General features: G+C 43.5%; 1 protein-coding gene across 2 annotated transcripts in view; it reads left to right on the forward strand.

Annotated features, from left to right (window-relative positions):
• Positions 1-727: 727 nt before the first annotated feature.
• grb2b (growth factor receptor-bound protein 2b) overlaps positions 728-13,455 on the forward strand; it is a 34,977-nt gene continuing 22,249 nt past the window's right edge. Inside the window, exons 1-2 of one of the 2 annotated variants that reach the window (XM_048246582.1) lie at positions 728-862; positions 2,802-3,103. In XM_048246582.1, coding sequence (XP_048102539.1) covers positions 3,026-3,103 — 78 coding nt within the window. In that variant the 5' untranslated portion in view covers positions 728-862; positions 2,802-3,025. Of the gene's footprint in view, positions 863-2,646; positions 2,712-2,801; positions 3,104-13,455 lie in introns of those variants that run through there. The other variant, XM_048246583.1, reaches the window with a different exon arrangement.

Here is a 13,455-nt window from a genome sequence, read left to right on the forward strand (position 1 = left end):
TTTATTCCAGATGATGTCGCCCTTTCCTATCTTACAAATGAAAAGGCCCGTTCGAACATGCATTTCCCTTATGCTGAATATAAAGAAGTTTGGAAATTGCTTGGGTTTCACATTTGTGTAGCAGTAAGTGCCAGCTATAGCCTTACGGTCGACAAAAACAGTGCTGCTCGGTGTTTTGATCAGGTTGGCGTCATCATGGCCATGTAGGCCTAAGTTAGGGCGCCTAGACCATCAAGACTCATCAAAATATTTGATACAGAGCGAATCTAAAGCGCCTTTCATGGTGGTGTAGCTAAAAAGCTTTGCCAGTGACTGTAACCGTAACGGATTTTTTTTTTTTTTTTTTTTTTTTACTTAACATCTGCAAGGAAGCGGAAATTGAAAATGCATCTGTCCGTCCGTGTATCTGCCTCACTTTGCTCTTGCTTTGACTTGTTTGTTGTGTCAAATTAAAACTCGCAATGCACTGGTTTAAATGGTTTGACAGTGTATAGTTTAGTAGTAGCCTAATCGTGGTGCATAGAAATTAGTTGTAAAAGGCTCGAATGTAGCCCTACATGACACATTTCCGACGTGTTGATCTTATTGTCTGTATGTCATGTGCATGTTTGTAGGCTAATGTGTGTTTTACGATTTCAACTCGAGGACTTTTATTATGACGGAGACCGTAATTTACGCGACCCCACTAGCGTTAGTATTTTTGCGTAACCCACTTTATGCTATGCTAGTTTCGCAGTAGTTGCCAATTACTGGCGGAACAGTGAACACATTTATCTAGAGTGTTTTGCTCACGAAAATACATTTTATAAGTGTATTTGTTCTCATAAGATCGCGTGTAGTTATACGCTGTTTCTTAGGAGAGGTAAGTGTCAGTATGAATTCAATGTCCATAGACAGTTAAAGCATGTATTGTTATTTTTCCATTGACGTTAGCAAAGTTCAAGTTAGCTAGCTAGCCAGTCTCATAACACCACACAGCATGATTTAGAATAGTTGTCCCTGAACGAGTTAGCGTTAGAAAGAATGTTGAAAGTAGTATGCTTTCGTTAGAAATTATCAGCATAATTCAAATTAAAATTAGATATCGATAGATGGGTGTCTAGGGCTAACTTTCCTGCATATGAACATGTGGATTTTTGAGTCAACCAGTGCTTGGTGCTAAAGTAACGTCAACGTTAACGTTTGGCCTGATTTTAAAATAATTTCCCTCTTGATTATAGCGAAGATACATTCTGCAAAGAAACGCCAGTATATCCAGATCAAGCTAAAATCTACACCAGATAACCAGTCAGGCTGTAGATTTGTTGAAGGAACGCTAAGGGAATTGATTATGGAACAAAATAAGATGTCAATCAGAACAGTGTTGGCGCCGCTTCACCAATTAATGTTAAATTATTGTAACGTTACTGTGTTTTCAAAGTTATGATTATGATTAATCTGTTCGAGAATAACTTATTAACTAGATCAGACAGACCACTAACATCTGGGTCTGCTTGCATTAGGGCATGGTTTGAAGATAGCCTATGCCACATCGTTTTGGACGTCCCGTGTTGCGTTAGCTGTCAGTGAAAAATTGTAATCGTTTTTTTTTTTTACAGACATTACTTTTCGTAACGTTACTGGTTTTACTGTTAAATCAAAACTTGACGTTAGCAAACCAGTGCGATGTGCTGTTTTAGAGGAAGTGGTCATTTGGGTAGCACAGTTGGTAATGTTCCTATTTTCCAGTTTGTTGGCTAGGCTACGGTGTAGAGAAAAATCTAGACAGACTCTGTTTGCGCTTGCTAGACTGGGACTTGCAGTGTGGAGGGCGGGCTGACTGCTGTTTACCCCTCCGACAACCTCACTTCAGTCATACGCAAAATAAATAATGAAAGTTTATTTTGACATTTGATATTTGGACACTGCTGATATGAGCAATGAATAATATACCTTGGTGACCCACATTTGAAATAACGTTAGTTTTGAGGCAATGCCGATTGAAAAATCAAGCCGTAGCCTACAGCCGACTGTGGCTGTAACCGCAGTGGTTGTGTTGCAGGCTATTTCATTTTAGACCATACCTTCATACCAACAAGCAACATTGATGCTCTTTTAGTAACGTAGTAATATATCGTATTGTCTTGGTTATGTGTCCTTTAACTCTGGTTTGAGTGGGAGATTTCACTGCAAATAGTTATCAAACAGATTCCAGAGCATTTTGTTAGTAAGAACATTTGGTCTACCGTACTTTATTTACAAGTGTTGATAACACCAGCTGTTGCAAAAACAGTAACTAGGCTACTGGATGTGTTAATGTGTTCCCACATATCCAGTTGTGAGACATCTGTGTTTTTTGTCAGATTAGCTGTCATTTGGGTGAGATGGATAGCCTATATCGAACATTCTCCTTATAACATTTTTATTCACTGCATATCCTGTCGGCGATGACGTTATCCTAGGCTGCCTTGCTTATCTTTCATAATGCTGAGCATCGAGACGTTTAGATCCTATTGGTTTTTATGTCGATTTTGAGTTCTCTTATTGGATATATTCTGTCTCAGTGTGCTGTCTGATTGGACAGTCCCTGACAAACGCAGAGGGTAGTTGGTTACATGAAACGTCAACCATACGGTTTCCTTCCTCTTTTTGAAGAGCTTTCGCTGTTAAACGCCAGTCGTGTTGCGGGGCGCGGTCCAAGAACTGTGTTAAACTAGAAGCAAGCTTCAAACGTTAGCTTCTAGACATCGATTGCGTCTTTTTTTTTCTCCCTTTAAGGTACTGCGGTGAAGATTAATGATTAATTCTTTCATCATTCGTAGGTTCCCCGCTCTGACCTTTATGTGAGGATTTAGCCCAAAGGGAACGGGTCACAGACGGGAGGAGAGACTCGGAGCGACCGGCCGCAGGATCCTGATAGCGGAGCTTTTATTCGGAGTCTTTGTATCCATTCCCCGACTATAGGGAATAATCACCCAGGAACTGAGACAAACGCGGTCAACTATCTGCAAAATCAGGCTGTGCTCAACGTTGAATTCACCAAACAATGGAAGCGATTGCTAAGTACGATTTCAAAGCAACTGCTGACGACGAGCTAAGTTTCAAACGGGGGGAGGTCCTGAAGGTAAACAATGCTGTTTTGCTGCTATTTTACACGTGTTGTATGTTGAGATGGTAGGCCTAACTAAGTTGAGGCTTTCCCTTGCTCTGCCTTTCATTTGGTGCGGTATACAATCAGGAAGGGAAGCTCACGAATGTTGCATTTCTAACCATGTTATATGCTCCTAAAATAGCCTTTCACCCAAAGCATAGTGTCTACTACAGTTAGATCAATCTGCTACACTTATGGGCTCTGATAGCCTATATGCAGGGATATATTTTTGAACCATTTGTTTGCCAGAATCCAGAAATTATGTCAAATGTTGCCAAACATAATCATCCCATAAACAAAGGTGTTCATGATGAAACACATCTGATGTAGAATGACTTTTACTTATGCACACACCGGAATGGGGTGTGTGTGTATGTGTTTATTAGTTTCATTTTATTGTTAATACATCATATTGTAGGTTTGTTGGACTTGACAGTTAATATCATATTTCCAAGAAAAAGTTTAGCATTTGTTGTCTCCATCAAGACATTGGGGATGCTACCATGTGGGTGCAGTGCTACACCTAAAAAAAAGATGCTGTGTTCGATGGTGCAACTTTCCTTCCATCTGGTCCACAGCTTCTGATATTTAAACCATGAACCAGTTGTTGGATGCTGGATTACAGTGGAGCTGGTTTTGCCATTAATCCTGAGTAACATAACTTGATGGGACCATCCTTAAAAATATTTTTGTTTGCAGTAACAGCCAAAAAAAATTAAAAATGGGTCGGTAGGTAGGTCAATATTTTTTTTTTTTTCAAGATTCAAAGTAAAAAAAAAAAGTACAATTTTGGTCATGGTGATTATGTAGGAATGAATTTACACAACTATGCATATCGTGACGTAACTGACTGGGTCTTCAACCCGTGCCTTCAGGCGCACCATTGCAAACCTCATTCTGATGCAGGTTATATAGACCAGCCTTTCTCAAACTTCTTTGACCTGAGGCCCGGTCATGGCAGACTTTTGGGTCATAGGGCTCATCTACATGTACCCAGAAAGAAGGCTACAATAGCTCTTGGCCACGTTATATTGAAATTTGACTATACAATACTCAATGCTATACAGTGTATTATACAGTCTCTGCTCTGTTTCTAAGGAAGTTCCAAAAAACAACGTCGTTCTATTAAGTTTCGTTAAATAAATAAATAGCCTTCCAACAGGTTGAAGCGGAGCTTTGATACCAACGTTATCGATTAGTTTCAGTTTCTCTCGCGCAGACGCGCATTGAATGAATGCTCATACCACCACTTAATTGTAGGGCTCCATGTTTAATGACATCGATAGCAGAAACGTTTGTTTTCTTTTTTCGTCGATCCGCGGTTTCTTGATCAACTGCGCAGCAAATTATCAGATGAAGCACCGGGCCTAATTTCACTCCACGACTCCGCGGACCAGCAGTCTCCATGTTGCGGACCCATATTTTGAGAAATGCTGAATAGACCACAACCAATTTCAATACTCCGACACGGTCACCGTTAGACTAGGGGGAGGAGGGATGAGAAAAGATCTGGCCACAGTTCTTCCAGAACTTCGTGCCAAGTAAAAGCGTTATCAGTTTGTGTGAATGAAACGAAGCGTAGGCCATAGTGTGACATGCGTAAAACCAATGGTGTAGAGATGACGCCACAGGTTTTTTTTAAGTGAGCCACGTTTGCATGTAGGCAATTTATATTCACAATACTTGGGCCTACTAAAAGAAATATTATTTTATTGCATTTGTATTGGTTGTTTAGAGTAAAAAAAAACAATCGGTCGGTATTAACGCAAGTTTACAACCGGCAAGTCGGTCGGACTAAAAGGGGGAAAAAATAAATATTTGGGTCGGTTCTAAATTGACAGGGTCGGTCGGGTTACGGCAAACGAAAATATTTTTAAGGATGGCCTGGTCTGTGTACAGATGTAAGAGAATGCCTTGCCTTCCCCTCACTGTCTGTAGTACCTGCATATACCCTTACAGCATTTTATATTATAAATACCTTTGGACCTTCAGACTCTTAACTTGAGTGTCACTCCCTTTTTCATGAGAAGAACAAGGGAAAAGAGTTCATAGTCTCATTTTTTGACCAGATGAGACCACAGAAACCAGGAAGGCAGAATTTTCCCTCCTGCTCTACAGCATTTAGGTTCAATCATCTTAGTTGTGATAATCTCCTCAGATGAACATGGGATCATGCTGTCATACCAAGATTACAAGTTCAGATCAATTAAAGAAAGCACACCATTTATTGTGGGATGCTTGAATATAATTTGACAGCACAGATAGTTCACACATCATCACTGTTTTGTTGAAAATGTTTTCTTTGTTGCTATTCAGCTCTTTTAAAAATTACTTACATGATAGCTTTTTAGTTTATTACAGGTCGGTCTGAATTTGAAAAGCATATTGTAAGAGATAGTTGGATATTTTTTGTGTGTGTGTGTGTAAATGTTATTTTTGTAGAGTCATTTGAAATGCTAAAGATGGGCATGTTATTTATATTTTACACCAAGAAGGGGCCCACAGAAGAAGTGACCTCTGCCACAGTTATTCTGCCCTGTCTCACTGTTTTTGTCAAAACAGGGCAATGCGATTTTTGACAAGTGCACTATGTCATGCAGGTTCAGTGGTATTACAGGACTGAACAAGCCTTGTCACTTTGAGGAGCAATACATTAGTGTAATCTGTCTTTACTCTTTTCTTGATGGTTTAAAATTGCAGGGATTATGTAACATACCACTTCAAACCAGCAGGTTTACAAAAGTCATGACTGCCCCCTTATCATATTAATCCTGAGTCTCTCAAGCACTTTGGTGCCATTTGTCGTGTTTTTCATGCTACACAAGAAATTAAATTAGCTAATTAAAAGTCAAGAAAAATGAAAGCACACTCATTGAGAGGTTTCAGGTGGAATATTGCGTTACTGCAAAAGACAGATGAGGTTTTCTAAAGTTTTGTTGTACAGAAATGTCATGATACACCTCAGTTGCTGTTGCACCTCAGTACCTTTGGGATGAGAACAACAACTGGGACCCTTTGATACTGTTGCATGGACCCCAGAACACTAAGGCCTCTGCCTCAGCAAACCTCTGCTGTTGCATGCTAACCGCACACAGAGGAAGTAAGTGTTGACAGAGAAGCATCTCAGACAGCTGCCGTCTCTGCTTTACATCTATTTTTCTTTGCTTTATTCTTTTTTTTTGTTTTTCTTAAGAAGACTCCCTGAAGGCTTAAGCCGGGTGACGTTGTCGCTCCCCCTTATTTTTCCAAGAACTAATATCACAGTGCTGCAGGTTGGCTTCATAGGCCACCTCGCCCTCAAGAAGTGCTTGAAGCCCACCTCATTTTAATCGAGCTGTTAAGGCCGATTGGTATGAAGGCAGATGGCAGAAGCTTGCGCATCTGTTGCAAAGCATAAGATGGCCAGTCGTATAAGGCTATTAGATTGATAAAGAAAAGGTCAAATATGGCACAGAATAAAGTCGAAGTCTACCCAGCTGTATGCTCTTACCGTCGCTGTCACTCAATCTCCTCTCACCTGTCAGCTTTCCTGCCGTGTCACCTGACTCCTGCGGCAACCGGCCCATGCATATTTAAGCAGATGTGTTTGGATGGCACGTTTGTTTGTTTTGGTCTTGTGCAGCGGGGCGAAGAACTCGCGTGCTGCCACCGAGTCCTGCTGACGGCAGCGGCATGTGTAAACTGTAGCATATGCTGTCACTGTTGGGAAGCTCCTCAATGTCACTAATATGAGGAGTCAATGTGAGGCCGTGTTTTAAACGTGGTAGGCTACTTGTGCTCCACACATGACCTCTCAGTTTGCTCTACTATTGAGTTCTTGGGGCCACTGTTGTAGGTTTTGGTTTTTGAAGAAACACATTGTTTGAGGATGTATGGGTTCTCCTTGTTTGATTGGCTGATTATTTACATTGCCTTGCCTGCACTAAGCATAAAGAAGAGAATCCAAGAAGGATTTTCTCCTCAACTGTGAGTTTAAGAATAACAGAGGCAAGAAATATACCTTTTTTGGTGAGCTAAGAAGCTCACCAAAACCACAGGCTCCATAGTCCTTGGTCTGTCTGCAATGTTGAGAAGAAAAGCGAAAGGAAAAAACATGCATCTTAGCAAATGAGTGAACTAATTGCAGTCTTCAGTTACAGGGATATGAACAGCTGGAGTCAATGAGAATTAACAGGAAGTTTTGAGAGGATCTGACTCTTATCTGGTATGCTTAACAACCCAGCACCCTTGCACAGGCTTCTTGTGGTTATAAAGTGCTGCGATGGCGTAATTGCCTGTACAAAGTCATCCTTCCTTCAGGCACTTTCATAAACTGGTGGAGTGCACTGCACGTAACATAAAAAAATCAACCTACCCACTTGGTTTTATTTTGTAGGCTGTACTCAAAAACTCAAAATATCATGCTCAGTGGTAAGAGTTTGACCATGAAAACATAGAACCATAAGTTGGTCTTGTGTGAACATGTCTAATATCTGCTTGTACAGGGACTCTGCTCTTACGACCCCTAGGGTCGTTCACACCCAGAACAATAACTATAACGGTAACAGTAAAAAAGTATCACTTGCAACGTCCACACATAAACCGTAACGATAAAGGCATGAAGAATAATATTGTTGGGAATCACTTTCAGAGACCGATGAATAGCTGACAGCTAATCTGAGTCCATCAAATTATAGACCTCACAATCATCAACACGAGGAGAGACTTTCCTTATTGTGGGTCAATGAGGACGCTATGTTAGTTATCTTTATAGTTGTCGTTCCTAGTGTGAACGGCTCTTTACCCCTAAGCTTAAATATCAGACAGCCTGGCTGCTTGCTGAGTCACATCCATCTCCCTGCTCTTTCATGTACAAGAGACTGAGTGAGAGAGGGAGAGAGACATAGCAGCTCTTGAACTTCTGCCTTAAGAAGCATCCCAAGAAGATGCCTTGCCTTCAATATAGATCTTTGGCCTTTAACATTTTCAGCATCACCCCTCCCTCCTTACAAACAGGCCCTTTGTGTGCGGCACTTAAGCCAGGTCCAGATTCATGGAAGTGCCCTTGGGCAGGTCGCCTGGCTTTCGCAGAGAGGAGTGGAGAGTCGCGCCTGACTGGAGCCCTTGCCCTGTCAGCAGCCCACTAGAGGGGTGGTAGTGGTGGGGGGGCGTGGCAGGGAGACATGCTTGCGTAAGCTCCGTGCTCGTGTCAAGACAGGACCAGGCTGCGGTAGCGTTGTATCTACCAATGCGCGTAGCCTCACCATCAGGAATTTCCCCCAGAGTTCAGAGGAACTGTGAGCAAACCCTGACTCTAGGAACGATGACCGTTCCTTCCTTGAGTTACTGTGAGTAAATTACAGCTGAGGACCAAATGACTTTACTCTCATCTGGTGTTTGTCATCGTCTCCCAGAGATCAGTCTGTTTGAGTCTGTTCACTTCTGGAAGTGCTGTGTGATAGGGCAGGATTGAACAGGTATTTCACTCTCTCTCACTTTATCCTATCACTAACAGTATTACATCACTCTCTGTCATTGGTATTGATGTTATTTTTGGTCATTGGTCACAGAATCAGGTGTTTGTTGCAGCATGGATCATAGACTCGAGACAGTAGCCTCAGCATACTTGCACTCTCATACTTTGTTCTATTTAGAGTTTAGGTTTTCCTGACTTTTATCACCCGTGTCACATGATGAGCTTATTGTTTGTTCGTGGCGTAATTGAAAACGGAAAGAAAAGGCTCGAACCAGTACACATGTCACACACAAAGCAAACCGATTTGGCCATTCTTTTTTATAAACATGCCCTTCAGTTAACCCTTAATGATCCGTCTTTCTGAGTAAGGACTGGGTGGGGGGGGGGAGAGGGGCCACATACAGTATGCTTTTTCTCCGCACTCTACCTAGAAGACTTAGAATGCTGACTGATTTCACAGAATTAATGCAATTTACCCCCTCCTAACTGATTTCTTCCCCAGGGAAGATTACCAGCAGCTTATGTGTGTTTGATTGCCGCATTTGAGGAGGACGGCCAGAGGATTAGGAAGCCAGTTCTCCTCAGAATGGATGGCGGGCACTAACGGCCAATCTGATTTAGCCTTCACAATCCAATACGTGTCCAAATGGGGATCTGCCGACAGATCCTCGGAGAAGATCATCAGTCCTCTAATACAATCACGGTGCCACGTCAGCAAGGGGAACAAGGGTTGAGGGAAGCAGAGGGAGATTGAGAAATGGTGTCTCACGGCTCAGAATTGTACTTGGTCGAGAGGATTTTTTTTCTTCCTTTGAACTTTTAATGGCAGGCCGCATACTCCTAATGGGGCCGGATTCTCGTAACGGAATCATCCTAAATATTTTACCGAATGAAAGGGAGTTATGGAGAGGTGCAAGAGTAAATCAGGTGGTGACGTCAGTCACCCCCACCCCCCCTCTCTCCCCCTCACACACAGGCATAGGCAGACACTAATTCTGATACGTTACTGGTTGTTTCTTGTCTGATTCAACTTGAAGTCTCTGGTGGGGCAAAAGGTCAAAGAGAAAAGCAGAGATGATGGGGCTGATGATGTCTGGCAGATGCGGATGTCGGATCTGTGGTCCTGTGGCACTGCTAGTCTCTGACGAGTCACTCAGGGGCGAGCGAGCGAGCGCCAGCTCGGCCGGCATGCTGGCTGACATTTCAAATTACACCCGTTTGGCTTAACACGTTTGTCTGTAGGCCAGACGGACAATTTATGCTAGCTTTGCTGAACTTCACTCTGGCCATCCTCTTAAAAGCTTTTTTGCGTTTGTTTTCATTTATGGATGCTTGTTTTAGTCCTTGGTCCCTTTACATTTTGCTAATTTTTCTTGAATTAATGTGACATTGTTTTCCGAGTATTTAGATGTTTCTGTCAGATATCACCCACACCAGAGATATTTGAACACACCCTCCCTGTAGCTATTTGCTAGGAACTTTGTCTGTTAAAACCCCAGTGCGAGAGCTGTGGTCCTAACTAAAGGTCCTATCGTTTATTTTGTTTAAACCAATAACACATGGCAGTTACAGTTGTGCTGTTGTCATAACTTTTATTTTATGAGATTAGATCAAGCTGATATGCATTGGTTTTCAAGAGCCCATGCCAAAATCTGAAACTTATCAGTAATGTCTGATATTCTTCCTTCCTTTTTTTGGCACGTTAGCATCTTTGAACCACACCCGCTGAGTCCATCGGAGAGGGCTCTATGTAAACGATGTGGTGTGTGGTGATGAGGGATGTCACTGCAGGCCACCCTCTTTTGTTTCATAATACTGGCTCATAGGCCTAAGCCTTTTGTTGACTCTTGTACTCGTGTCAGTGGATTTTATATCCAAGAATAGAAAGGGCTTTTATAATCCCGTCAGCCAAATGGACGCGTTGCATTAAAGATCTTTTTGAAGAGCCTCTTAAAACATCATCGCTATGATGGGGTGGGCCTCAAGTCTGACTAAAGCCTCATCTGCTGTCATGACATAAACATGCCGCTTGCTTGTGCGGGTCTCAATCCGTATGCAGCATGCTTTTGGACTATTGTAACAGGAGATGATCGTTTGGGGGAAGTTTTTTTTTTTTATCTTAGCTCTTAATGGGTTCTGAAATAGAGGGGGGGTTGAGTGTAAGTGGGTGTTTGTGTCTATTTGTCTGTTTGTCTGTGTGTGTGTGTGTGTGTGTGTGTAGTCCTACTTTGATCTTGACCACAGAGAGTTGTAATTTGTCCTGGTCTGGTTCTCTCTCTCTCTCTCGCTCTCTCTGTTTGTGTGTGTGTGTGTGTGTGTGTGTGTGTGTGTGTGTGTGTGTGTGTGTGTGTGTGTGTGTGTGTGTGTGTGTGTGTGTGTGTGTGTGTGTGTGTGTGTGTGTGTGTGTAAACAAAATTGTCCACTCCAGGTGCAATGTGTTCCTGAGTTAAAAAGTTAACTTTAGAGGCTGCCCCAACCATAATGGTGTTGCTGGTGATGTAGCCTGCTGTCTGGACAAGTGGTGTGATGGTTGCGTTTCCTCCAAGGTTTTACATTTGTATTGCACGTCTCTACAAGTTCCACTACAAATCTCAAATTATGAAGTTTCCTTTTTATACAGCACTGTTTATTTACAACCTTGTTTGATGCTTCAGTGGTCTAATGGAAGTCTGAAATCTGCTGCCAAGTTTAGTTATCACTTGTGGAAACTGCAGAGTGGAAACTCCAGGGTGAAAGGCCCAGTGGGAAGTGCACGCATCTCGTGATTTCACATCAAAGCGCGGAGGAAACGCAGAAGGGCCACGCAAGGATGCCCACGAAAGGATGCCCACGCTAACAGACACGCCTGCCTGGGCTCAGCTCTCTCTTTCTCCCCGTCTAGCCTAGCACCCAGCCTCCCGTGCGTTCCACCCTCAACCCCACAGTGGTGTCACCGCAGAAACCCACACACCCACTCTGGGGTGAAAAATGGGAAGACCGACTTCCATCCTGTCTGTTTGTCCCCATCTCTCTCTCAGTGCCAGCGCTGACCTCAGGAGACCTCAGCAGCCCTCAGGCCTCATGCTGAGTCGGCGCTCCGGCTCTATAATTCACAAGCCGCAGCCAGGCAGATCATACTCGATGGAAACGGAGTGGGGAGCGGGGGCTCCTCAGTGTAACACGCAAGACCCAAGACAGCCTAGCTGTCCTCTGCGATCACACTCCATTTCTGAGGAGGATATCCCAGCATGTTTTGCCCAACTGGAAATCTTGGTTGCTATGCTGACCACCAGTTGAATAGATGGGAGAAGAATGGCTTACAGGGCGCAGTCAGTGCGTTTGCAGAATGTGTCGAGTTTTGTCGACAGTGAGGCTGTGATTTGTGTGAGATTTTTGTAAAACCTAGTCAGCAGAACAGTAGAATCACAGCTCACTGATTTCACACGTCACACACATACGTGCATACGCACAGTAGTTTGTGCAGAAGAGCAGAGCCACGTGTTGTGTGCCTTTCACAGGTTTCATGCTCAAACACACTCATATACAGAGGCGGTCTGCGTTTGCTGGCACGTCAAACTCTTTTTGAACTGTTCTTGTGCAGACAGAGAGTGATTTTACACACACACACACACACACACACACACACACACACACACTCCATGTTCCCTCTTGTTGCCCTTCCTAGTACTATGTTTGATTGGCTGTTTGCATCAGGCGTTCAGCACTTTAACCCTTGACTGGACTCTGTCAGCTCCCTGCATTGGCCCAGTGTGCTGTGCGCTTTTCTGCATGCGTGTATGTAGCGGCAGCACTGCTCACAGCTGGCAGGCAGGCGGACGTGTACAGACCATCTAAAACACAGTCGAGGCCGGGCGGGTGGGCACGTCTGCTGGGGCTTGCTCTGAGCTCAACCCCCTGGCGGCTGAACATTATTTCATAATGCTGTTACGTAATCTGTCGAGCGTTCCCTCACAAGCACCCCGGCGAGAGTGGAGCAGAAGTCGAGTCGGCCTGGCTGTTTTGGGAAAAGAGAAACTACACAGGGGTAGTGGAGTGCTCTTCTCCTCTTCCTCCTTTTTGTGCTCTCCTGCACCATTCTGTTCTCACTTCCTGTTCTTTGCCTCTTCCACCAACCCCCCCCCGTAACTTCCTGTCCCCCACGTCCCAGAAGGCATCCACTGGTGAAACAGAGTAGCAGAGACAACGTAGCCTAGCCTAGCGAAGCATAGGGGAACAGAGAAGGGAACTCACTGCATAGCATAGCATAGCATAGGCTAGCACAGAAAAGTGTACAAAAGAAAACCGCACAATGCAGAAGCACAGCAAAGTACAGTCATGAGTGTAGTACTATGTTGCATGTAGAAGAACACAGTAGATCATGTTCTCTTACCCTCTGAGAAACAAAAGTGATATTACAGCATAGCAGTCTGAGCAGTGTATTAAAGCTGAAAGCAAGACTGCAGCGCAGGTAAATCAACTCGCAGCAGCAGGACCGAGTCATACCCTTATTGTGTAGGTTATGATGTACACATTTGCCAATGTGGTTTTGCCTTTTTTTAAATGGATAGATGCATGAACATGTGGATACTTTGGCTAAAGGTTCCTGGAAAAGGGATTATTCACAATTGTTATACAGAAAGCTGGCTTTGGTCTCTGTTGCCCTCCAATGGCTTGATTGTGCTCCTTGGCACTAATGAGCATCTCTTCCCCACTACGGAGCCATTGATTAGTTCTCCGGAGAGTTCGATCCTTCCAAGGTCTCCATCTCCCTGCCTTTCAGTCGTAAGCTTTTCACTTAAACCCCGGCTTTGGAGGGCAGCCTGGATAAATTGTCCTGAGGGATGCATGAAACCCATGGAACTAGATTGTGTTAGAGAGGTTTTGTCTTTGG

This window comes from Alosa alosa, chromosome 6, assembly GCF_017589495.1.
Source record: "Alosa alosa isolate M-15738 ecotype Scorff River chromosome 6, AALO_Geno_1.1, whole genome shotgun sequence".
NCBI classification, from domain to species: domain Eukaryota; kingdom Metazoa; phylum Chordata; class Actinopteri; order Clupeiformes; family Clupeidae; genus Alosa; species Alosa alosa.